The sequence below is a fragment of the Salvelinus alpinus genome, chromosome 12 (genome assembly GCF_045679555.1).
Source record: "Salvelinus alpinus chromosome 12, SLU_Salpinus.1, whole genome shotgun sequence".
Classification (NCBI taxonomy): Eukaryota; Metazoa; Chordata; class Actinopteri; order Salmoniformes; family Salmonidae; genus Salvelinus; species Salvelinus alpinus.
Genome location: NC_092097.1, coordinates 49654597 through 49681820, shown reverse-complemented (window position 1 = coordinate 49681820; position 27224 = coordinate 49654597). Strand labels below are relative to the sequence as shown.

General features: G+C 42.0%; 2 protein-coding genes across 5 annotated transcripts in view; one reads left to right on the top strand and one right to left on the bottom strand.

Annotated features, from left to right (window-relative positions):
* Window positions 1-9344, bottom strand: part of pltp (phospholipid transfer protein) — a 29473-nt gene extending 20129 nt beyond the window's left edge. Inside the window, exon 1 of one of the 3 annotated variants that reach the window (XM_071336719.1) lies at window positions 8578-9344. The gene's annotated coding sequence lies outside the window, so the exon portion shown is untranslated. Of the gene's footprint in view, window positions 1-3336; window positions 3493-3635; window positions 3791-8577 lie in introns of those variants that run through there. The other 2 variants (XM_071336717.1, XM_071336720.1) reach the window with 2 other exon arrangements.
* Window positions 7789-27080, top strand: pcif1 (phosphorylated CTD interacting factor 1). 2 transcript variants are annotated; one of them, XM_071336713.1, is made up of 16 exons: window positions 7789-8251; window positions 9473-9616; window positions 10252-10376; window positions 11985-12116; window positions 12381-12532; window positions 15675-15829; window positions 17468-17615; window positions 18382-18465; window positions 18941-19040; window positions 20801-20963; window positions 21296-21465; window positions 22277-22363; window positions 22740-22924; window positions 23192-23285; window positions 23578-23753; window positions 24105-27080. In XM_071336713.1, the coding sequence occupies exons 2-16, from the start codon at window positions 9493-9495 to the stop codon at window positions 24442-24444; spliced, it is 2235 nt and encodes a 744-aa protein (XP_071192814.1). In that variant the 5' UTR covers window positions 7789-8251; window positions 9473-9492; the 3' UTR covers window positions 24445-27080. The 2 variants fall into 2 exon arrangements, with proteins under 2 accessions (XP_071192814.1, XP_071192815.1); XM_071336714.1 differs by lacking the exons at window positions 7789-8251; window positions 9473-9616; window positions 10252-10376 and adding an exon at window positions 10759-10888.
* The last annotated feature ends 144 nt before the right edge of the window (window positions 27081-27224 follow it).

Here is a 27224-nt window from a genome sequence, read left to right as displayed (position 1 = left end):
AGAGAGAGAGAGAGAGAGAGAGAGAGAGAGTGTGTGTGTGTGGCTGCACAGCTCTTTGTCTTGTTTAACAGCAGGGGCAGAAGTTAGTTCTAGTAACCCCCGACAGTGAGGAACTAAAAGGCTTGAAGGAGAGCAGGATGTTCCTTGACCCGTAAGATTTTAGGAGGGACTGCTGGACAACCCAACCCCACTGCCAACCCCATTTAATTTAGGCTCTCCACAGTCTAAACTCATACAAACGGTTAACTCAACAATCGAAGTTGACAAAAACTTAATCTCCCTGAAGACCTTTCCCCTTGAAAGGACAATTTACAATTTCCTCACCACTTTCTTAGAATCTGTACAGGGGCCAAAGATTGTGGATTCCCAGAAGGAACAGCTTGTGTGGGGGAGAAACTTAGTGTAAACTCCTGCCTGTACTCTGTCTCTAATGTTGTATATCACTAGCAGAATCATATCACTAAGTATGTGTAAATGTAGTTGGAGAATATGGTGATTCTGATCATAAACAGTGTCTTCTTCACAACAACAGTGACCACCACACAAAGATAAGTGCACCTACATCATAAAACCACCAAGTGTTTAAAAGCGTTACTAATTGAGTAATTTATGAATGGTAAAATGCTGGTGGCCAATGTTTGAGAATTATTGAGGGTGATGGCAAGATGACACATGTTCCAGAGTCAGTTTGACACAGGCTATTTAACCAACATCCGATTTTTGTTATTGTGTTGAAACCATGTCATCTATTGTATATCATCCACCATCCCCCAGTTATCTCACTCCAGGCAACTATTTTGGCTGATGGGAAACAAGTGTTTCGCAATGGAGGAGAGTGTGGGTACTTCAGTTCATACACACAAGAGTTCTGCTACACCCGCATTAACATCTGCTAAACACGTGTATGTGACCAATACATTTTTTGTTTTTGTTTTTTTGATAAGTGTACGGTCGTATCCAGGCCAATGACCAATAGAGAACTCTGAGTGAAGAGATCTGGGAACAGGGCACGTGTGCGTGTGTGTGCCAGACCCAAACTTTAACAACAGCCCATATTGTGCTTCATGAGAGGTGCTGTATTCATGCCCTTTTGTGTTTAGTTAAAGTTAACCATACTCATGTAGTTACAGGTAATCAGCACACATAGGCAAGAGCAGCCCCTCAAGAAAGAGCAGCCAAAAAACTAAACTAAACAACAAACTTGCTAGATACTCTCAACTAACTAGTAAAGTAAACGAGTGATGTTACAGTGTGTTTTGCATCAAGTTTTGTCACTTGAATAAGATATTCTGCAGAGCATGTCAGAGTTGACTGATTCAACACCTGCTGCAGCACTATTTAAGGATGTGTATGCATGGCCGGCCCCAGGCATAAAGCTACATAAGCGGTTGCTTAGTGCCCCTGGCCGCTAGGGGGCCTACCCAAAAAAACGTATCTATTTTTATGAACTCAGTGTTAGAGAGTTAGAATAGTAGAATACACAAGGTGCAATTTCGAAATTTCTGCATCAGCAGTTTTTCTCATGTTATGTCAGTCACTGGCAGTCACTCAATTAGCCATGTCAGCTAACAATTTTTATATTGGTAAATTAGTCTAGGCAGCTATCTAAACTTTGTAGTAATCATGCCCGAATACCGACTGGGCACACAGGACATATACCCAGGACCCCTGATCTCTAGGGGGCCCCCTTTGATTTTGTTAGTCAATTTCATTCAGATATCATTAACATATGATAAGTATTGGCAAAATGTGTAGAATTACAGGAAATTAGCTTTAAAACTGCAAACATTTCTCTCTCCACCCCATGGCTAAATGAGTATAATTGCCTGGAATATGTTATTCAATTGGTAAACTTCTCTCTGCCCCATGGCAAAATGTGTAGAATTACAGAAAGTTGTTTTAAAATGTTAACATTTTCTCTACTCCCCATGGCAAAATGTTGATAATTGCAGGGAATGTATTTTAAAACCAAAATGTTCTCTCCGCTGTCAAGGGGGGGGGACTAAAATGTTTTGCCAGCGAGGTGGTAAGGCCCCACAACCAAATCTCGCTTAGGGCCCCCAAAAGGCTAGGTCCGGCCCTGTGAGTATGAGTCATAAGGACTCAAAGCCTCAGCTTCTATTTCAATGGAAGGAAAGTGTACCCAAATACACTTTAGCTCAGCTTGAACAAAAAGGGAATCAGGTGCTCGGCTGAGAGACTTGAAAATCCCCCCAAAATGATTAGTCCCAGGACACTTCAACAGGGTGACAACCCAAAAAATATTCCTTCACCCAGGACACTTCAACAGGGTGACTACCCAAAAAATATTCCTTCACCCAGGACACTTCAACAGGGTGACTACTCAAAAAATATTCCTTCACCCAGGACACTTCAACAGGGTGACTACCCAAAAAATATTCCTTCACCCAGGACACTTCAACAGGGTGACTACCTAAAAAATATTCCTTCACCCAGGACACTTCAATGGGGTGACTACTCAAAAAATATTCCTTCACCCAGGACACTTCAACAGGGTGACTACCCCAAAAATATTCCTTCACCCAGGACACTTCAATGGGGTGACTATACAAGAAAATAAAATGTAAAACAAGGAGCTCTCTGTTTCTGCATAGATCCGATTATTTATTGATGGAACATAGGCCTAAAACTATTTCAAAGTTATTCATAGCTTATGCTTTGTAATTTGCTGGTCAAATTATTACTTTTGTTGAGCAAAGATGAGCTGCAATACTGCCATCTTTGGTTATTGCCGAGGTATCATTTAATTATTTTTCAAGTGATCAGTCTATTTTTTTCAACTTTCAACATCTTCCATGGACCATCTCAAAGTTAGCATTTTATCAATAGTCAAACACAGCATGTTCATTTTCACTGCTGTGATCGACGGTCCTTATCAATTAAGCTTTAACTTACATAGTCGCATACACTAAACTGAAACACAGAAGACTGTATTGAGAGTTTACCAAACATCTGTCATCTCAGTGTCGGAATCAATGCAAGACATAATTAGACATAATTACAGAAACCATAGGATTTAAATACAGACTGCTTAACCACTGTGTACATAAACAGTATTTTCAACATCCACTTAATACCCTTTGAATTGACTAATAACAACCAGTTTGTAGCACCTTTCTTTTGTGAATACTTGCTAGTTTGCTCCGTTACGTCATCCCAAATCATAAAACACAAATCCAAACTAGTCTGGGAAAAGTGCAGCATTGAGTTCTGTTCCATCTCATATTACCTAAATTAAAATCAGCTTCTAACGATGTTTAAATTCTTTCAAGTCTTTGTTAGTAGACTATACCTGAAAGTCATACCCACACTCACCTTGCTTGTGCCATTGTGGAGTTGGCACAGAGAAGTTTCAAGTTTTATTAGTCGTATGTATGGTGAGACACCTTCCAATTAAATTCTTACTTGCAGGTTCCTTCTCGACAATGCAGCAACAATAAGAAATAATACAAGTCTTTGTCCTCCCAACTCAGATCATCAAATCCTGGGTACAGTGAATTCTGAGCCTGCTTGGTCTGTCTACCACCTTTGTGCAGACTTTCCATAATTTAAAATATATTTTCCATCCCTCCTTTCCCCCTAAATGGGCTTACACAATAAACTGCAATACTTACAGTGTGTTATTGGCAATATCTCTGTGGCAAATCAGTTGACTCGGCTCCCAAGGGGTTCCCCGGTTCAAATACTTGTTCCTGCTTTCAGCTTCAATGACTGGAGGGATGTTGAAGTGACTCTCTCCCTCTAATCTACACAAACACTATCTTTCTTCATCCTTTGTCTATATAGGCAAGTTGTGGAGAAAGGGGAGTGACTCTCTTTGTATAGGTCACATGACTCTTGTGGCTATTGTGATGACAGTACCCACTGGTGCACAGACTTCAATTCAACATGTAGCCTTTTCCACGTTTGGTTTAATGTAATTTCATTGAAATGACATGGAAACAACTTTGATTCAACCTGTGTGTGCCCAGTGGGTAATTTCTTTAAATAACATTATTATTAGCAATGTCAAAAGCCGCTCCAAAATGAGGATTGATACTAATAAAAACATGTGATACAAGACTTTTCGGACATAGGGCAACTTTTTCAAAACTCCAAACCACTGATTTCAATCATGGTAAAATGCCCAGAACATTCAATGCCCAAATAATTGACATTCAAGAGTGCCTATTTTCACTTGAGTAGTGAATCATTATCATACAACATACTGTACCAATTGCAGAATACACATGAGAAAAATAAGTGTGAATGCAAAATATAAAATTGTGATTCATGTTCATGACCTGAAACACATTTGAGGGTCGCATTTTGCAGACAACTTTTTTGCCTAGGCTGTCCTTTAATTTGTGTGAGGACCTCTATTATAAATGGGTGTTCTCTTCTTAGAATTCCATTTTTGCTTTTTCAAAGTATGATGATTCAAAGGTAATTTGAGGTACTCCATGCCATGAGGTTCATTAAATAATAGGTTAGCCTTTGCATTCTTCTGACTGAGGTGAAATGCTGAAAATAGCTTGTACCAACCCTTGGAAAGATCGGGCTAAACCACTGGTTGGATATAATTGTAGCCTACTCTTTAAAAAGTGAGAATTTCCTGAAAACTACTACTGTAGGCCTATATCATATTTCTCTTTATTTATTTATTTTTACCAGTTTTATTACCCTGGTGCATTGTTAGGTAAGTTTTGTGCTATGTCATGTCGATTTAGGTAACTTTTATGCCATGCCACATGTTCATTTGCGACTCCTGAACTGTGCAGGAATGCACTGAGCAAATTGGGAGCAGCAGGGCCAGGGTTGGTTCACAGCGTTAAGTGCCATTTAAGTCTCTGGACCACACAGATCATAGTGGTTCCCGACTCCGTGCCACAATGATGGCTCAGCCCACTTCTTTGACGTATAAAAACACAACATAAAAGAGCTGTTCAGAGAAATGGGAGGATATAAAAATAAAAAAATTAAGTATATGGCGTGAGGCTTCTGCACCAATTGTAGACTACAGCATAAAATGTGATGGGTGAATTTTTGCATTGTAATTTCAGAAAATGTCCACAATACAGTATATCTGTAGTAATAGTGCAATGATAGTGTTTCAAAGTATTTTTTACCCACCACTGTTGTGATTTGCTGTGATATTCGCCTATTGATTTCTCCCGCCGGAGTGGCATGTGTTGTCCAAATGGGAATGCTGTTTTGACTTTGTGGTTGTGTTATCTAGTGGAAATTGGGTCAAGTGGCCAATGTAGAAATTGCTCTGTCATTTCCAGGTTGCTAAAAGTCTACACTTTCGCTCAATTTCAGTTTATGTGAGAAAACAAGCAATGAATAGTGTAGGGAATCATTGTACCATCTAAATCGCTGTGAAATATATATTTTTAATGAAAAGAAATGTTGTTTTTAAAGTGAGAGTCCACCATTTTATGGGCTGCAGGGGAGGGGGAGATTTGTTGTGAATGTAACCTAGTGCTGTTGCAATTCACCTAGCTTGCGCATAGGGGAGAAATTCTAGGTGTGACACCTTTAACGGCAATAGTAGAACAGATCATCCATACATCCATGCACCACCAGATGTCAGTGATGACATCATTTATGGTGAACAAGTGAGACATGACTTTTCTCCTGACCTGTCTGTTGTACAATATCATAAACTCAGCAAAAAAAGAAACGTCCTCTCACTGTCAACTGCATTTATTTTCAGCAAACTTAACATGTGTAAACATTTGTATGAACATAACAAGATTCAACAACTGAGACATAAACTGAACAAGTTCCACAGACATGTGACTAACAGAAATGGAATAATGTCCCTGAACAAAGGGGGGTCAACATCAAAAGTAACAGTCAGTATCTGGTGTGGCCACCAGCTGCATTAAGTACTGCCGTGCATGTCCTCCTCATGGACTGCACCAAATTTTCCAGTTCTTGCTGTGAGATGTTACCCCACTCTTCCACCAAGGCACCTGCAAGTTCCCGGACATTTCTGGGGGGAATGGCCCTAGCCCTCACCCTCCGATCCAACAGGTCCCAAACGTGCTCAATGGGATTGCGATCCGGGTTTTTCGCTGGCCATGGCAGAACACTGACATTCCTGTCTTGCAGGAAATCACGCACAGAACGAGCAGTATGGCTGGCGGTATTGTCATGCTCGAGGGTCATGTCAGGATGAGCCTGCAGGAAGGATACCACATGAGGGAGGAGGATGTCTTCCCTGTAACGCACAGCGTTGAGATTGCCTGCAATGACCACAAGCTCAGTCCGATGATGCTGTGACACACCGCCCCAGACCATGACGGCCCCTCCACCTCCAAATCGATCCCACTCCAGAGTACAGGCCTCGGTGTAACGCTCATTCCTTCAACGATAAACGTGAATCCGACCATCACCCCTGGTGAGGCAAAACCGCGACTTGTCAATGAAGAGCACTTTTTGCCAGTCCTGTCTGGTCCAGCGATGGTGGGTTTGTGCCCATAGGCGACGTTGTTGCTGGTGATGTCTGGTGAGGACCTGCCTTACAAGCCCTCAGTCCAGCCTCTCTCAGCCTATTGTGGACAGCCTGAGCACTGATGGAGGGATTGTGCGTTCCTGGTGTAACTCAGACAGTTGTTGTTGCCATCCTGTACCTGTCCCGCAGGTGTGATGTTAGGATGTTCCGATCCTGTGCAGGTGTTGTTACACGTGGTCTGCCACTGCGAGGATGATCAGCTGTCCATCCTGTCTCCCTGTAGCTCTGTCAAAATGGCATCTCATTGCAATTTATTTCCCTGGCCATATCTGCAGTCCTCATGACCCCTTGCAGCATGCCTAAGGCACGTTCACGCAGATGAGCAGGGACTCTGGGCATCTTTCTTTTGGTGTTTTTCAGAGTCAGTAGAAAGGCCTCTTTAGTGTCCTAAGTTTTCATAACTGTGACCTTAATTGCCTAAGCTGTTAGTGTCTTAACGACCGTTCCATAGGTGCATGTTCATTAATTGTTTATGGTTCATTGAACAAGCATGGGAAACAGTGTTTAAACCCTTTACAATGAATATCTGTGAAGTTATTTGGATTTTTACGAATTATCTTTGAAAGATAGGGTCCTGAAAAAAGGGACGTTTCTTTTTTTTCCTGAGTCTATGTAACCCTGTATGCCTACACATTTCAAACAACCCAATCACACCTGAGACACAGTAACTATCATAAAAATCTATTTTTTTAGATCATGTGCAAGGCACAGATAGCGTTGGTTGTTAGAAGCCTCTGAAATAGAAATGGCGTCTTTTTGTAGGCACTAACTCCGCAATGATTAGTTGAACAAAGCCTGTAGGAAAATTTTATTTTTGTTAGGTTTTTGGATAAATGCCGAAAATAAGGTCTGTGGTAAACACAGGCTTAGGAGATCATACAAATGTTGTTCTATGAGATAATCTTCATCAGCTACTGTCACTTTCTGTGCATTGAATCATTTATGTAATCAAAACAAGCACATAAAGGCTTCATAATTCATAAAGGTCAAGTTAACTGACAGATGTTATTCCATAAAACAAAACATAAGATCTCCTAAGCATGTGTTAAACTCAGACCTTATTTTCATTGTTCATCCCAAAACTCCATTCTTTCCCCATAGGTAATGGCTGAACAAATCAGAGGTAACTTCCAGCTTTAAGGACTACAACTTCTACTTTCCCAAGACCCAAAATGTGTTTCTATTTTTATAACATGTATATTATTTTTTATAATATTTACCATTCAGTAATAATAAGAGGGTAATAAGAGACAGAACAGCAACATGAGTTGAAAGTTGTTCATTTATTATTCTTCACATACATAAATAACAGACATATCACACAGGCATTATAAAGTATTCTAATAATATGAGAATAAATACATAGACTAATGAGCATGTAGCTGAAGGCTATCAATGAGAAAAGTAGCCACAGCACAAAACATGCCATCGAAGTTATTACTGGTTAAATAGTTCCGACGAGTTTGCAAATGTGTTTTTGCATGATTACTTTCACAAGCGATGTTGTGAAGAACTATTTCTGTATTCCTACCTACAAAAGCCCTTCTACATATGGCTACTTCTCAATGACAATGTTTTCCTGAAACGACAACTAAACTGGCGCGTGCGCAATACCAAGGCCCGAGTCCCCGATACAAGATGGCGGAGAAGGTGGGGAGGGAGAGGCGGAGGCGGGTACGGATTGAATAGAGCAAAGCCTATACAGGGTTCTCAACAAACCTCTACAAGGTAAGGGGAATAACCAATTTAGCGCTACAGCAAGGGCATGGGCAGGTGGTGGAATATGCGGGGTATCATATTATCTACTCAAAATGCACGCGTTGTCATTGCACGAAATAAACAAACAATATTGCCTGCAAGGGGTGCAGTGGCTATGACTCGAGAGCGCGCGCGCCATCTTGTCTTAACCAAAGTGCGCGCCCAAAATTGTGTATGTGTTTGAAATAAGGGGGTCAGATACGCCTCCATTCTCTATTTTGACAACATACACGGGTAGTCTTACTAACTCTCGTCATTTTTATGTCTCATTAACCCTGTTTCGTACAGTATCCTACCGTATTTTAAATGTTTATTCCACGTATCCCCCGCCTAGGTTCCGAGATGATGCCGTTGCCTTTTGTTGTGTAGCGCAGCTACCCAGCGTTTTCCCCTCCTCCTTCGTGTTTGTTTTCGGGCAGCTCGAACTGGGGTGGGCGGTGTAGCAGGCGCATGCGTGTCCTTCTTTTTCCCATTTGTGTTATCAATGACAAAGATAGAAAACGCATCTCCAAGATGTCAATTTGGAATGTTCTATCTAAATCACATTTAAATAAATCATGAACCACGTAGCTAGAACGCATAGGTATAGCTAGCTACTAGCTACATGTCCCATACGTAACACATTCGTGTTAGCTTAACTAGTTAGCTAGCTAATATAATGTTCACCAGTGTAATCCCCACCGCTGGTTTCACTTTGTCGTTCTTAGGGACTATCTATCCAGATATTATGGTATCTTGCAACACAACACATTCTAGCTCGCTACTGTAGACTAATCATGCGCTCATTTAACGTTTCACTGTTAAATGTTCAACCGTGTCGCGCGAACAACTGTTATTTTTTTCTACTGCAAAACACACTACGACTCTGGCATGACTCTATCATTTAGGGAATTAATGAGTAGTAGTAGGCTACCATTCACACCAGACTGTAACCGAAATGTCCATTAGGGTCTGGTTTTTAAAATGCCAGGAGGATCAAAACTTGCTTGATTGTCATATTTCGGGAAAGCATGTCCAATCACCACTTGGTTACCTTGGAGATTGTGGAACATGTTTACATTTGATCACATAAAATAATAGTAATTATTTAGACAGTGTTCTGTCATTTATAAAAAAGTAGCTTACACAGTATTTTTACCTGGCAATGTCAACTGAATACCCCTTTACTAATATGCAGCCGTTTATTTTCAGGACAGGACAGATGAGGAGAGATGACAAGTGAGAATCACGCAACAGTGAAGGTGGACACCTCTATGGTGATGTCTCCCACAGGCTCTGCCACACAGGGGTCTCCTGTCTCACCTTCAACCAGCAAACCAATGCCAGAGTTGCCAGGTAAGATAGCCAGTGCTTGACTTGGACTAACATAGGTGCATGTACTCATTTTGGGTGCTGGTGTTTACATTTAGGTGTAGGAGCTCCACAATACTTTTGAGATAATATTCTATTTACATTTACATTTAAGTCATTTAGCAGACTATATATTATATATATATATATATATATATATATATATATATATATATATATTCTATATGTGGAACAGGAGCTGAAACAGTAAAACATTTGAGGTGCCGGTACTCCTGCCCAAGTCTCAGCACTGAAGATAGCCCCCTGGTGATAGATATGGCATAACTCAGCTTTCCGCTCTGCTTACCAAGCATTCATACAATTATTTTAAAACCTAATGTATACCCTAAGTAGGCAATGCAAGTAAACTACAAAAAATGGGGATCCTACGTTCTTGCATTGAGTTATGAATTGCGGGCTGCAAACGTCTGTAGTTTTGCTACACAACGGCATTTTGCGTAGCTACTTGTAGTTCTTTCATGTGTATATATGTAGGGTATAAATTAGACCTAGTCTTGAGATCATTGCTGATGAAGGAAAGATTGCTGGCTCTGTCTATGATGACATGCAACTGAATGGAGATAGATTAGACATTTCTGACACCTTTCCTGTTTGTGCAGACGAACTCGTCCAGGCAGGCTGGTCAAAATGCTGGAGCAAGCGGGAGAACAGGCCCTACTGGTTCAACCGCTTCACCAACCAGTCGCTGTGGGAGATGCCAGTCCTGGGGCAGCATGATGTCATTGTGAGTGAAAAATGGGTGTAGCTGCTTGTTTTGTGACAGATGGGTTGTTGGAAGAGCGTTACTGTAACTTTTGATAAAGGAAAACATCAAGACGAAGCAGCTCCTTTCCAGGCTGCATGACATCCGGTTGTGATTGGGAGTACCATAGGGCGGCGCACAATTGTTCCAGAGTCGTCCGGGTTTGGCCGGGGTAGGCCGTCATTATAAAGAACTTGTTCTTAACTGACTTGCCTAGTTAAATAAAAAAATAAAAAGATGTATAAGTGGGATGTACTGTTGAGCGCTACACCCTGAGGGGTTCGTGCTGATTGGTCGGAGATTGTGACAGCCGGTTAAATGTCATCTCTTGAGAAAGCAAGAACAAGATGTATATCAGGAGAAGTGCAGTATTATAATAAGGAGACTTATACTTGGAATACGGAGGAGGAATGGAGGGGAAAAAGAAAGGCGGAGGAGGAATGAAGGGGAAAAAGCGAGGCAGAGGAGGTCAGAGAGAGAGGGGGAGGACGACGGTGAGCTTGAGTTGGTTAAAATGGTGGGGAAAAGGGAGATGGTTTGTTAAAGAAGAATGGTAGAAAGTGTAAGCAGAGTGCGCTGAAGACAGGAGGAGAAATGGAAGTGAATGAGGTCGATGTATCGGAGGTGGTAGGTGTGGTGAAGTTCTCAAAGCCCGAGGCTTGCACCGAGGGTCTGGATAAAGATGAGTGAAGTTTTTGGAAAAAGTAGACCCTTGCCTTTTGGCTGATCTATTTGTGGTTTCATGGTGGATGAAAACAGAGTTGGGTACTGTGGAAGTGGGTAACCAGAAGTGGTCTTGTGATAATTGTTTGTGTTTCTGCTAACCAGAAGTGGTCTTGTGATAATTGTTTGTGTTTCTGCTGGTCAGAGGGAAAAGGTGGTCGGCGTTAAACGAATGGGGGCAAGAAATGCGAATTGTTTCACTCAAGAAAAGGGTGCCATTGAAGGAGTGATGGGGGTCCTGAGATGAGTGGTGTGAGTAGTAGATCTGTACCAGCACAGAGGGATAAACCAACAAGTGTTGTATGTTTAAGTGAGATTGGGTTTTTAGAATTTAAAGCAATGGTTATCAATTGTACTGCAGGGATGGAACGTAAGTCACAGAAATTGAGGTTGTGGTGGCAGTTGCAGAGAGGTATTTGGGTGTGCGTGACTTGACATCAGAAGCGTTACAGGGTGTGTTAAGTGGTGATGTCTCATCCTTTCAGGTTGTTGGCATGAGGTAGGAATAAATACATTTAATTAGTGGAGTAGGGGGGTGTTGTTTTTGTTTGTTAGTGTGGTGTTAGATGGTAGGGTATTTGTTTATTTTTTTCAAGCAAAGTATAAGGGAGTTGTACTCTAGTCTAGTAGGTGGCGGTAATGCAACAATAATTGGATGCCAACCGCTGTTAAACCTCATAGAAGAAAATTATTTGGGACAGAGGGGATAATTATCCTTCTCAAGTTCTGTTCCAAGTACCTCAGGTTCTCTTTTGTCTCTTGATGGAGCTTGGCTGAACCTCCTTTTATAATATCGACATCACTTGTCTTGTTTTCCTGTTCTGCTCCTAACTTGGCGGCTTGTCTGTTTGTTCCTGTCTTTCTTAGTCTGACCCGCTGGGTTTGAACGCTGCCCCGGCTGAGGGGACGGGCGACGCCGGCGTGGGCAACGGGCAGCGCAAGAGACGCCTGTCGGAGGAGGCCACCCAGGGGGGTCCTAACAGCTTCAAGAGGTCCAAGGTGAGTCATTGAGCAGAACACGTTTCTTACACCTTCAATGCCGTAAAATTATACAAGCGTGACCATTTTCACGCTTCTTTACCAATGTGATTCACTTTCGAGCTTATCTATTAGACCACGCAGTGCTGTCTTGCCTGACATGAAGAAAGTCATGTTTTACTGGAATTTACTGGAATCCGTTGTCTCTGTAGATTGTTTCATACATTTATTATTAGAATATTTCCACTGTCAGTCTAATCCGATATGTGACTGTGTCATTGACAGATTGAGGATGGTATACCTGTAACCCCAACAACCCCGATAGTTCCCATCTCACCCATTACCCCCGGGGCTAAGCCTTGGAACTCTACCACAGGCACAGAAGACAAGCCAGGGCAGCATTCTATACCCGCACCAGCCCCATACCGTCCCAGCGTGTGAGTACAGCCACATCACAATCGCTGGAATTGATATGTAGACTAGAGGTCGACCGATTAATCGGCATGGCCGATTTCAAGTTTTCATAACAATCAGCATTTTTGGACGCTGATTATGGCCGATTACATTACATTCCACGAGGAAACTGCGTGGCAGGTTGACCACCTGTTACGCGAGTGCAGCAGGAACCAAGGTAAGTTGCTAGCTAGCATTAAACTTATCTTATAAAAAAACAATGAATCTTCACATAATCACTAGTTAACTACACATGGTTGATGATATTACTAGTTTAACTAGCTTGTCCTGTGTTGCATATAATCAATGCGGTGCCTGTTAAGTTTACTTCGCCAAACGGGTGATGGGTTAACAAAAGCACAATCGTTGCACAAATGTACCTAACCATAAACATCAATGCCTTTCTTAAAATCAATACACAGAAGTATATTTATTCAAACCTGCATATTTAGTTCATGTTAGCAGGCAATATTAATTGGGGAAATTGTGTCACTTCCTTTAGGTTCATTGCACGCAGAGTCAGGGTATATGCAACAGTTTGGGCCGCCTGGCTCGTTGTGAACTAATTTGCCAGAATTTGACATAACATTGAAGGTTGTGCATTGTAACAGTAATATTTAGACTTGGGGTTGCCACCCGGTTTGATAAAATACGGAATGGTTCCGTATTTTACTGAAAGAATAAACATTTTGTTTTCGAAATGATAGTTTCCGGATTTGACCATATTATTGACCTAAGGCTCGTATTTCTGTGTTTATTATAATTAAGTCTATGATTTGATATTTGATAGAGCAGTCTGACTGAGCGGTGGTAGGCAGCAGCAGGCTCGTAAGCATTTATTCAAACTTGACTGCGTTTGCCAGCAGCTCTTAGCAATGCTTGAAACACAGCGCTGTTTATGACTTCAAGCCTATCAACTCCCGAGATTAGGCTGGCAATACTAAAGTGCCTATTAGAACATCCTATAGTCAAAGGTATATGAAATACAAATGGTATAGAGAGAAATAGTTGACTCGTCATAATTCCTATTAAAAACTACAACCTAAAACTTCTTAACTGGGAATATTGAAGAACTGGGAATATTGAACCACCAGCTTTCATATGTTCTGAGCAAGGAACTTAAACATTAGCTTTTTTACATGGCACATATTGCACTTTTACTTTCTTCTCCAACACTATTTTTGTGTTATTTAAACCAAATAAAGTTGGTTTCATTATTTATTTGAGACTAGATTTTATTTATGTATTATATTAAGTAAAAATAAGTGTTCATTCAGTTTTGTTGTAATTGTCATTATTACAAATATATATATACCGATTTATTTATTTATTTATATATATATATATATATTTAATCGGTATCGGCTTTTTTTGGTCCTCCAATAATCGGTATTGGCGTTGAAAAGTCATAACCTCTAATGTAGGCATCTCATGTACACTGCCTGAGGAAGACCTTTTTGGTCAAAACGCGTTGCAGTGGGGGTCCTGCTGTAACATATGTTGATCTGCTCATGTCTGTAAATATTTTGTATTGGGGATGTAACAATTCACCTATATGCATTGATCCAGATTCACATGTTTAAGATACGACTACATCGGTCCGTGGACCCCAAACTGATCCAAATGTAGCATGCGTTGGTCATAAAAAGTATTCAAACGTTACAAACCGCTGATTCACTAAAATGTTTTGCTCATATAACTTTCTTCATTCCGAAAATACCTCATCTACTGTGACAACTGCTGCTTCCTCTCCTTCAGTGTCGAACTAAGCATGTAACTGTGTTGACAGTCATTGATGTACAAGTCATTTTGCGTGCCGAACAACCCTAGGGAATATCAGTAGCCTAGTCAAACTGCGCACTGTGCCCACCCATATGGTGGGTGGCCTCTTCCTGATCTTGCACATCTGCGTGGCACCATAAGCATTAAAATGCTACAATGGCTTGCTCGATATTAGGCTTCATTAGTTGAGTAACGACCTATGTAATTTTCTAGGTTATTATCTATGCGCTGTTGAAAATGTGTGTTTTACCGGAATAAAAGTAAGCTACCGGAAACAATAGATTATATTTTGATTGTTCATGTTCACGATCAGCAATAGTTTTGTAAGTTTTGCTTTAAACAATTTATTTTGTATTTAACCTTTTATTTAAATAGGCTAGTCAGTTAAGAACAATTTCTTATTTACAATGACGGCCTACCCCGGCCAAGCCCTAACGACGCTAGGCCAATTGTGCGCCACCCTATGGGACTCCCAATCACGTCCGGTTGTGATGCAGCCTGTTATCGAACCAGGGTCTGTAGTGACTCCTCTAGCACTGAGATGCAGTGCCTTAGACTGCTGCGCCACTCGGGAGCCCAACAATCAGTGTGATGTCTTGATATACAGGGTAAAGTTGATCATTTCATTACGAGGAATCACTTTTGCGAGGCGCACTGCATGGCCAAAGCGGGGGGAGAAAATAAGCTCTCTAAATGGTCAAAACCATTCGGTTTTGAGATGTGTTGAAATCCAAAGTTATGCTATATATTCATTGGCTATGTCATAGCTGATTTGTAAATGATAAATGTTGATACATTACAAGCTCAAACACAATCGACAAAAATGACAAGTTCATTAGTGGCCAAGGGGGGAAATACATTGCCCTAATCTGATAGTGGTAGTTTCCTAGTCTCCCTTATGACTCAGATGAGGTGACTACATAGTATACACCATAGACATGTGTCATTCACACACACGGACAGACAGATGTCGGCTCAGACAGAAGTCAGCTCGTGAGTTCCATCAGCAGCAGATTTACATTTTGAAAATTATTGTGTTTATGCGTTGAAACGACTCGCACTGATTCGTTCTCCAATCAAACTAAATCGCTTCAAACTAAATTGTACCGTTCCTGTATCGTATCAGAGCCCATGTAGCTAGATACGTATTGAATCGTCTTGAAAGGGAAATATACACAACCCTAATTTGTATAGCCTATAGTGCACCCACAGTTCACAATCGTGTGATCTCTGCAATATACAGGGCAGGCGGGTCTCCTTTGTCTTGTTTTGGATTTTATGTAGCACCGTAGCTAATACAGTTCTGTCAAGTTGAAATAACCAGTTATATTGATCCTGTGGTAGAATATACTGGGACCTGGATGTTCAGACGAACGCAGTGATCAGAGAGAGATCCCCTGCCAACCATCTACCGCCCCACCCGGAGATGGAGCTCCTACGTGCCCAGCTCACCACCAAGCTACGGCAGCACTACCACGAGCTCTGCTACCAACGAGAAGGTACATTACCCATGCAACTGCAATTGTGTCAAGTCAAACATTTTTTATATTTTTTATTGATTTTTTAAAACTTTTATTTCTTGCTTTTGTTACCATAAAGTCTTACTTTTCGAGGTGCATCCCCATTAGGCAGCTAGACGTTTACTTTCTAGATGAGCATTAAGTGTATGTCTGAAACAGCGCTGACTGTTCACTTTTTCTGTCACTTTTTTTTTCTACACTGCTCAATATTTTCTAAGCCGTTGTGGTCACTCATCCACCCCTGCTACTGGAGTGCAGCAGGGTGGGCAGGTTTTCACTCTAGCCCAGGGTCATGTTCATTAGGCACCGATCGGAAGACCACGGACTGAAGCGGCGAGGGACTAGCTGAACTTTTCGTATAAGCAACATTTATTCTCCATTATGAAATGGATTCAAATATTTTCCCTAATGAACACAACTCAGGGGCCTGTTGCACCAGTTGGTCGTAACTCTACGTCCAATGTAAAATGCGCTCTATGCCAGACCTAAACATTTGACTTGTTGCTACACCTGGGTGTAGATTTGAGTGAGCAGGCATAGGGTCTTAAATTGGGACTAGATTTTACACCTAGTAGGGTGTTAAATTGGGACTAGATTTTACGTAGGGAGCAGGGGTAGGGTGTTCATTTGGGACTCGATTCTTACACCTAGTAGGGAGCGGGTAGGATGTTAAATTGGGACGATCTTCTTTCATAATGCAGAAAATATCTATCTATATTTTCAAAAGGATGTGAGCCTAGTTTTCATATTTCATAACCTCTGGGCTTTTCGAGTTACCTATATTGTTATTGACTCACGTATAATACACTTGATTTATGCTACATATCATGTTGAATGTGTCTGATCAGATATTGGCAAACAAAAAGATGAGCTGCCACCACTTGTTTGCCCAGGCAGAGATCAAATAACCAAGTATACAGACGGAGATTCAGTCAACAAAATAACATTGATTATCAGACAAGTCAAGAGCTTTTAGTCGTGATACAGCCTAGGCTACTAAGAGGGTGAAGAGCAAAATAACCCACCTGTTATACTAGGCTAGTGTAGGCTACATAGCTAACTAACATGCTAGTAAAATGTTCTGATAACTGTTCATGATCTTCGGTCTAATCACCTCAATTTGGCTAACATTTTCTAGCCTACTTTCTTCCAATATTTTCATTGTTCAGTGATATCAATTCCCACAGTAATTATTGATTGATTCCATCCAGCTGTGGTGGTGGTGGGTGAAGCGAAATGCCTCGCAATGTTTAGAACTGCCACGAGAATGGTAATAGCCGATTAACGGGCGCTGCCTAGCAACCATCCTTATGAAGCATTAAATCTCATGAAGGCGCATTGCTGATGCCGGACTTAGCTACGATTAGTCTTACTGTTAATGCAACAGGTGTGAATTCTGATCCTGAAGTCGGTCGTAGCTACGCCCGTCCTAGCATTTAAGACTTTTTTTCCCTTCCGCCCAACTTGTGCAACCCCGGCTCCAGGTGTTGCTTTTCTCATTTTTCATTATGAAATGGATTCAAATGTTTTCCCTAAAGCATGCCCTAGTGAACACAACCCAGGGGTTCCTATTCTCGACTGACCTTGATGATCATTGATTTTCCCCTTATCTAATAGGTATCGAGCCCCCACGGGAGTCCTTCAACCGCTGGCTGCTGGAGCGCAAGGTCCTGGACAAAGGGCCAGACCCCCTACTGCCCAGCGAGTGTGACCCCATCATCTCCCCGTCCATGTTCAGAGAGGTCATGAACGACATCCCCATCAGGTCAGTGGGAAAGAGAATCTGTATTAGTCCTAGGGTTAAATATTTGCTTGATTGATCATGCTTGGTGTAAAGGAACTCATGGAATAGTCCCAACAACTGCAAACCCCACCCATAAGACACGCAAACCATCAAAGGATTCAAAAGATTTAAAATGTACTTTTTGAACCGAGGTCGTATCTCTAGATACCAATTCTAGTCTACCCTGGGATGGACTTGATTCACTGTGGTTGGTATGGCTAGATTCCGTTCAGGTCTTCATTGTGAATTATGTTGTCTGATAGAGCTGGGAGTTGCCAGGGACGACACGATACGATATTTTCTAAATACTTTGATGCCGATACAATATTTATTGTGATTCGATGTTCCAAACACATTTTTCACCAAATGTCTGCTGCAGAGGGTCAAGAGAGCCATGAGAAAACAAGTTTTGATCAGTCATGGAAATAAAAGTGTTGAAACCAAATTGTCTCCCTATTTAAAAATAAGATAGAGAACAAGCTATGAATGAAAAATACTGAGTTTTGGTGCAGGCAATGCCAACTATCGCAAAAATAATATTGCGATATTGTCAAATTTTACGATATATTGTCAAAAATAATGTGTTTACTTTTTGCACTATTGTCTGATTACATTTTAGTATGTGAATTGTCAACACACTGAAATGTCGTCTTAACAATTCACCCCATTTTATGGTTAATTTGGACAATAGCGGCTCCTTTCAACAATTTGTTTTATTGACCACATGTTTTGTCATTTCTTACACCAGGTTGTCCCGCATCAAGTACAAAGAGGAGGCCCGAAAGCTCTTATTCAAATACGCCGAAGCTGCCAAGAGAATGATTGACTCGAGGTAGGTGTTTCTGGCACACTAGAGTTAGTTGGCCAAATTCCATTTTTATATGACCTGATATTCTTTGAAATCGTTCCAAGTATGAAGTCAGAGAAGCTCTCAAAGAATTCCAGCTACTAATACCTAATATATAGTACGTTCTATAACTCAAGTGATGGCTCAGCCTTTTTTAACACCACCGCTTTGACGGCAAGATCCAGATCGTAACATAAAAAGCAACACCATGTCTCGCCATCACACATTTATATGTGCATCCACTGATAAACTTGAATCAGAAACCCATGGCTTCAGATGTTAAACCAAAACCAGTCCGTTCTCTTTCCCCAACTGTCTTACTGGAAAGAAAAGAAAGCTTGATTGGGCTTGTTGAACATAGCATGTGTATGGGAGCTTGATTTGGCTAGTTGAACGGCACTTTGCTTTGAAATGCTTTGTCTTAGCTGAAGAATGACTGGTGTCTCTTATGTCCTGGTAGAAACGCCACACCAGACAGCCGAAAGGTTGTGAAATGGAATGCAGAGGACACCATGAACTGGTTACGGAGGGACCACTCGGCCAGTAAAGAGGACTACATGGTGTGTGTGTGTGTGGTTTAGAAGTGTGGTGAACTGTATGTATACAGTGGGGAGAACAAGTATTTGATACACTGCCGATTTTGCAGGTTTTCCTACTTACAAAGCATGTAGAGGTCTGTAATTTTTATCATAGGTACACTTCAACTATGAGAGACGGAATCTAAAACAAAAATCCAGAAAATCACATTGTATGATTTTTAAGTAATTAATTTGCATTTTATTGCATGACATAAGTATTTGATACATCAGAAAAGCAGAACTTAATATTTGGTACAGAAACCTTTGTTTGCAATTACAGAGATCATACGTTTCCTGTAGTTCTTGACTAGGTTTGCACACACTGCAGCAGGGATTTTGGCCCACTCCTCCCTACAGATCTTCTCCAGATCCTTCAGGTTTCGGGGCTGTCGCTGGGCAATACGGACTTTCAGCTCCCTCCAAAGATTTTCTATTGGGTTCAGGTCTGGAGACTGGCTAGGCCACTCCAGGACCTTGAGATGCTTCTTACGGAGCCACTCCTTAGTTGCCATGGCTGTGTGCTTCGTGTCGTTGTCATGCTGGAAGACCCAGCCACGACCCATCTTCAATGCTCTTACTGAGGGAAGGAGGTTGTTGGCCAAGATCTCGCGATACATGGCCCCATCCATCCTCCCCTCAATACGGTGCAGTCGTCCTGTCCCCTTTGCAGAAAAGCATCCCCAAAGAATGATGTTTCCACCTCCATGCTTCACGGTTGGGATGGTGTTCTTGGGGTTGTACTCATACTTCTTCTTCCTCCAAACACGGCGAGTGGAGTTAGACCAAAAAGCTCTATTTTTGTCTCATCAGACCACATGACCTTCTCCCATTCCTCCTCTGGATCATCCAGATGGTCATTGGCAAACTTCAGACAGGCCTGGACATGCACTGGCTTAAGCAGGGGGACCTTGCGTGCGCTGCAGGATTTTAATCCATGACGGCGTAGTGTGTTACTAATGGTTTTCTTTGAGACTGTGGTCCCAGCTCTCTTCAGGTCATTGACCAGGTCCTGCCGTGTAGTTCTGGGCTGATCCCTCACCTTCCTCATGATCATTGATGCCCCACGAGGTGAAATCTTGCATGGAGCCCCAGACCGAGGGTGATTGACCGTCATCTTGAACTTCTTCCATTTTCTAATAATTGCGCCAACAGTTGTTTCCTTCTCACCAAGCTGCTTGCCTATTGTCCTGTAGCCCATCCCAGCCTTGTGCAGGTCTACAATTTTATCCCTGATGTCCTTACACAGCTCTCTGGTCTTGGCCATTGTGGAGAGGTTGGAATCTGTTTGATTGTGTGTGGACAGGTGTCTTTTATACAGGTAACGAGTTCAAACAGGTGCAGTTAATACAGGTAATGAGTGGAGAACAGGAGGGCTTCTTAAAGAAAAACTAACAGGTCTGTGAGAGCCGGAATTCTTACTGGTTGGTAGGTGATCAAATACTTATGTCATGCAATAAAATGCAAATTAATTATTTAAAAATCATACAATGTGATTTTCTGGATTTTTGTTTTAGATTCCGTCTCTCACAGTTGAAGTGTACCTATGATAAAAATTACAGACCTCTACATGCTTTGTAAGTAGGAAAACCTGCAAAATCGGCAGTGTATCAAATACTTGTTCTCCCCACTGTATGTGGCAACAACAAAATAATCCATGGCTGTATACATTTCACTTCAACGGAATGTACACTGACATGTATAATGTTTAAAAAACGGATCCCAAAACAAATCCTCCCCCTCAGGAACGTCTGGAGCACTTGCGTAAACAGTGCGGTCCCCACGTAGCAGCAGTGGCTAAAGACTCTGTGGAGGGGATCTGTACGAAGATCTACCACATCTCAGCAGAGTACGTGCGACGCATTCACCAGGCCCACCAGACGTTGCTGAAGGACTGCAACGTGTCGGGTGAGACGTGCTAAATCGCCTCGCACTCTGCACCATGCTTTACCATCTGACTCATACTGGACCACATTGGTTACATTGGTGCACAACCATAGAAATGGATTGACTCTGAATGGCGATGTCCTTTCTAATCATTCAGTATCTTTGCGCCAACTAATTTTGCAACTTATTTAAAAACAAAAATCTGTTGTTGATATTGTGGTTTTACTCTGAATTTAAGCCGTTCAATATCCATGATGACTGGTTGTGTTGTGGTTTTTCTTACTACCCAACTTACTGTTTTTTTAACTACCTTTTGTTCTACTGTTATCCCTCATTCCCTCCCTCTCTCCCAGACCCAGATGCAGCAGATGTGCAGGACAGGCTGGTATACTGCTACCCCATTCGGCTGGCCTTGCCCTCGCCGGCACAGCCGCGCGTGGAGCTGCACTTTGAGAACGACATCGCCTGCCTGCGCTACAAGGGAGAGATGGTCAAGGTCAACCGCAGCTACTTCACCAAGCTAGTGAGTAATGTTGTAGCAGCGATAATGTGTATATTATTAAAAGTACAAATATACACTGAGTGTACCAAACATTATGAACACCTGCTCTTTCCATGACATAGACTGACCAGGTGAATCCAGGTGAAAGCTATGATCCCTTATTGATGTCACCTGTTAAATCCATTTCAATCAGTGTAGATGAAGAGGAGGAGACAGGTTAAAGAAGGATTTTTAAGCCTTCAGGCAATTGAGACATGGATTGTGTATTGTTGCCATTCAGAGGGGGAATGGGCAAGACTAAAGATTTCGCTGCCTTTGAACGGGGTAGGTGCACCGGTTTGTGTCAAGAATTGCAGCGCTGTTGGTTTTTTCACGCTAAACAGTTTCCTGTGTGAATCAAGAATGGTCCACCACCCAATGGACATCCAGCCAACTTGACACAACTGTGGGAAGCATTGGAGTCAACATGGGCTAGCATCCCTGTGGAAAGCTTTCGACACCTTGTAGAGTCCATGAATTGAGGCTGTTCTGAGGGGATAAGGGGGTCAACTCAATATGCTATTCTTAATGTTTTGTACATTCAGTGTTTGCAGGAGCACTGGGGTGTCATTGGTTGAGCGTTGATACTAGCACAGTACCACTGAGTGTTTGTAATGCATGCAATCAGAAGTCCGACATGACCAGAGAGATTAATTGCTCTCTTGTTTGAGAAACTGCCAGGATGTAATCCTGAAAGGTGTGGTGGATATAATTGACTAGCATTGCCTTCTGGCACATGGCGTGCCCTCTGCTAAATGACTCTCCTCTCTATCCACACCATGCTTTCTTTCAGGAGCTATTATACCGATACAGCTCCATCGACGATCCCAGGTTCGAGAAGTTCCTGTCACGAGTGTGGTGCCTTATCAAGAGATACCTGGTAAATTAGGGGTTAGACCCCTGCCGTTGATCTCCCTTCACCTCCGTCACCCCTTACTTCACCTCCGTCACCCCTTACTTCACCTCCGTCACCCCTTCACCTCCCCCTCACCCCTTACTTCACCTCCCCCATCACCCCTTCTACCCCTGCCTTTGACTCACTGCTCTTTCTATATATTTTTTTTAATCTCTTCACTGCCAAAGTATGAAGCCATCTGTTGGGAGGCGATGTACTTATAGTCCACTTTCCCTCCATTTCGTGATGACAACCACTGTCCCGTTACTCTTTCTCGCCATCTCTTCTGTCTGGCTACATCTTGACATTTGTTGTGCTGATGTCATCTTTTATTGTGCTGATGTCACTATTTGTCGTGCAGGTGATGTTTGGTGCCGGGGTGAATGAGGGGACGGGCTTACAGGGGGCTCTCCCTGTGCCCGTCTTTGAGGCCCTCAACAAGCAGTTCGGGGTGACCTTTGAGTGTTTCGCCTCGCCACTCAACTCCTACTTCAAGCAGTTCTGCTCTGCCTTCCCCGACACAGATGGCTTTTTCGGATCCAGGGGGTAGGTTTAGAATCACAAAAAACAGAAAAAAATATTTGCTTCTCATCCCAAAGAATACATATTATATGTTCTCTATCCCAGTGTTTCTCAACCTCTGGACCAGGGACTCTTGTCTATTTTACAATGCTAGTTTCAATGTGAGAAACGCTGGTCTACCCCATCACAACTAAACCGAGACCACCCAGACATGGTCCGTGTACTTCTAGTTATTTGTTCTTCTATGGTTTTCTAGTTTGAGCCTGTTCTAAAATGTTCTTTGCCTCCCAGGCCCTTTCTGAACTTCTTACCAGCCAGTGGGTCCTTTGAGGCCAACCCTCCCTTCAGTGAGGAGTTCATGGATGCCATGGTGACACACTTTGAGGTGCTCCTCCTTAGTCATTTACTCATTGCTTGTTAAACGCAGTTAAAGTGATGATTCACCCCTCATTCAAAGTCTGTTCGATGTGTTTATACTTCAAAAGTGGTATGAGTCCATATACCACGTGCTGTGTAGATCCCACCGAATGTATTAGGAGAAAATCTGCAGGACAAAAATCCAACATGAACAGGGGGGACAATTAGCACCATTTAACTCCAGCTTAACTTTCAACTGAACTGTTCACTTTTGAATTCCTGGGAGAGTTTGTATTTAACAAATGTACTGTGTACTACAGAAACTGCTGGAGAAGTCCAGTGAGCCTCTATCCTTCATCATCTTCGTCCCGGAGTGGCGAGATCCGCTGACCCCGGCCCTCCACCGCATGGAGACCAGCTCCTTCCTCCGCCACCAGATGTCGGTGCCCGCCTTCGAGCATGAGTACCGCAGCGGCTCGCAGCACATCTGCAAGAAGTGAGTGTGTCCAACAGCGCAGGGTCCATTGTTCTGACTAGGGTTGTCACATCACCGTTATAGTGATACTCATGGCATGGAAGAAGGGGGGAAAAAAACATGAAGCATACTTAATTTAATTTCTCTTTCTTTCTCTTTGTCACCCAGAGTCACATTTTGTTTATTTTCCAAGCTATAGCGCACAATATTTGACATAAAGGACCAACAAGTGTAATGTGCTTTGTGTTTTCACTTGGCTGCCCAAGTGGGAAAATTACACTCCCAGATGTACTGTAAAGAGGACACAAGCGTAGCTGCATTTTGATTTGTATGAAGGGAGTTTCAATGGCTCTCTCTCGCTGTCTCTCTCAGGGAGGAGATTTACTACAAAGCCGTCCACGGCACGGTGGTCATCTTCCTGCAGAATGCCGCCGGCTTTGCCAAGTGGGAGCCCACACCGGAGCGCATCCAGGAGCTGCTGGCAGCCTACCAAGTCTCCAAGCGAGCCTTGGGCTCCCCAGGTCCCTCCTCCGCTCCCACTACGCCCTCCCCGGCCAGTGCAGGGGGGTCAGGCGACAAAGACTCTATTGCCTCCAAAACGGCACCCGAACGATCAGCCAGTTTGAACACATCACCCGCTCGCCAGGACAACAGCAGTAGTAGTAATCCTGTGGAAAAGACTACACCACCTTCCGAAACAGCCAGCATTTAAAAGCAGGGGAGGGGACGTAGGTGAGGATAGGGAGCGTTTAGTGGTGGGGGTAGACCACAAATGGTGCTGAGTGTGGGGGAGGGGGGGGGGGGGGGGGGGGTTTGGTCTTCGACTGCTAGAGTGGACTACGAAGGAGGGCCTCCCTTAAAATCAGTTTACTTTCTCAACTATTTAATATTAGTTCTACTAGGTTTTTATAATTCTGGTCGTAATTTACTGTAGTAACGCTTGTTGCTTTTTATCAATGTAGCTAGTGGTTGTGGTTTACTAGGATTCCTTTTTTCTATCATTGATGCTGTCGTCGTCAGTAATTATTGGGTAATTCTAGTCATTGTTCATTGGCCTTTTTGAAGTACTGTTTGTCTCAAATGGCACCCTGGGAATAGGCTGCTATTTGGAACGCAATGTTAGTGATCTGCTCCCAAGCAGCGGGACTTGGCTGTCAGTTTTGGTGTGGAATTGAAAAATTTGTATTTTGAAAGACTTAAGTTTTGTTTGTCCAAATCCCTTCTAATCCTTAATAGGTACAGGATGGAGGCGTCGTTGGGTAATAAGGCAGCTATGTTTCTAACCCCCTTAAGCCGACAAACAGTTTAGAGGCAACCCTTGTACATACGACAGACAGCAGTAAGTTAGAGTACTGAACGAGAGAGATTCAGGCCTTTATATTGCTGCATTGCATTGTGGACTACTGTTATGCAGGTCAGAAATACCAGAGAGTAGTAGTTCCATATTGGCCCTGTCCAAGTCCATGCACCGTTTCCATATCTGCGGTTGAAGAAAGCTCATCAAATTGTTAACCGCTTTCCCGATGCACGGAAAATACAGGCCTTTAATACATCTTAAAATGGCAATATGTTGTAAACCATTGGCTCGAACAACAGCTGAATTATTCTTATTTTCCCCCTGCGCTATATGTAAGTCCAAAGTAACAACTACGAAAGGAGTTGAACTGGCTTGTTGAGCAAAATGTGTCCCTTCCCTTAGAGCCCTAACCCACCTCTTTTAAAATAAAGAAAAGCACTAAATGAAATTATAACTGATGTAAAATTATACCCTCTTTAAACATAGAAAAAATGTAGATTGTGTTCAACCTTGGTTGTGGTGTTTTCACATTGTAGTATGGCATAGAAAAATAGATTAGTTACGTTGTTTTTAATCCCTCCAATCTCAATTGTATTTTTTGTATATGTTTACACCAGTATGAGATTAGAACGCATCACTGGGCAGCACAATGAATGTAAAATTGAAAAGGCAAAACATAAGGTCATGATGCCTTGCGTCCGACATGGCACTCTATACCCTCTGTAGTGCCCCAATTTTGGGCTCTGGTCAAAAGAAGTGCCCTATATAGGGACTAGATTGCCCTTTGGGACGCAACCCCAACCAAGAGCCTCACTTCGGCCTCAGTCATCGAGGGGAGAGAATTAATGTATAAAAAAAACAAGATGAAAGACAAATGTTATTGTACAATTCCTCCATCGTATGACAAATGTGTCTCTGTCCTTGTAAACTATGATTATCAGGCACCGACTGTCATCTCAGCATATGCTCTCATCTATAGCCCGAATGCTTTGTACAATGAGCTTAGACATAGTTTCTTCTAGATAGCATCACTTGCCTTTGCCCCATTTGTATATACTTAGTAGTGAGGTTTTTTATAGAGAACTACAATGATTGCAGGCATAAGGCTGTAGGATAAGACAAAGATCTGTTTGAAAATGTATGGTGGTCATCTTGCTCTTTGAACATAATACGTACTACAGTAAGTCTGGCATCGCGCCCCAGAACCTGGATACAAACTCTAGCAATTCGTTCTTTGTCATTTGAGCATTGAGCACCAGTCACATACCCTGATCCTAGTATGTTTCTGTCACCAGCAAAACAAATTGTAGATATTGTACAGAAAATTGGTATGAATTGTTATTTTTCTCTGTTACACAATTGTATTGAGCTCTGATGAAAGAAAAAAAAAACTATTGAATGTTGTCTTCTGTTTTTTTTATTTGAGTTCATTTAACATAATTTTAAGATATGTTTATGTATTATACAGTTTATCACATAGAAATTGTTTTAATCTAAACCAAAGTGTTATTAAAAGAAGAAAAAAATCTATCTTGAATCTAAAAGTAGACTTGTGTATGATTGCATCAGTAATGGATAAGGTGTAACCAGCAAAATTACTCCTTGAGTTTATTTTTATAATTCTTTTTATTTTATTTTTTCCTAGTAAGAGCAGATTGTATGTTTGGAATTTATTTTGCATGACACTTTTGACACTTAAATCATAAAAATGTTTATTCTTAAATCAGTTCATAGACTTTTTACATAAAGTATGAGTATGAATACATGTATTTATCCCTGTTTACCCTTATGGTAATTTATTGTCTGTAGAACATTTGTAATGCCATGAATGTTTTTCTCAATGTGATTCCTATGGGCAAGAATAAGGAGAATGTAAATACTGTCTGTGCTGAATTCATTCATTAATCTTCCTAGTCTTCTCTGAGTAGATTATCAATGTTTCTCCATTGGAACAAGCATACAGATGCGCTGAATCATATTTGTTCCCAGTAAAATGTGTCAAACCATGTATGTTGTTTGCATTTCTAATAAACTACCATACCGTAGCTGTACTTTTTAGGTTCTCTTCAAGATGCTGACTGGTCTGCTAACATCCCATGTTTTGGGCTTTGAACCCCCTAAAGGTTCCCCAGAGCCATCTCTCGGAAAATATTACATACCTGTACATTATGCCATAGTTGTTGCATCACTACATA

What these genes read in the sequence shown, in the direction of transcription:
- pcif1 (XM_071336713.1), top strand. Translation starts at nt 9,493, where the DNA reads ATGACAAGTGAGAATCACGCAACAGTGAAGGTGGACACCTCTATGGTG. An exon ending in TGGGGCAGCATGATGTCATT is followed by an intron (nt 10,377 to 11,984) that starts GTGAGTGAAAAA and finishes TGTCTTTCTTAG; the next exon opens with TCTGACCCGCTGGGTTTGAA. An exon ending in GGCTTTTTCGGATCCAGGGG is followed by an intron (nt 22,925 to 23,191) that starts GTAGGTTTAGAA and finishes TTTGCCTCCCAG; the next exon opens with GCCCTTTCTGAACTTCTTAC.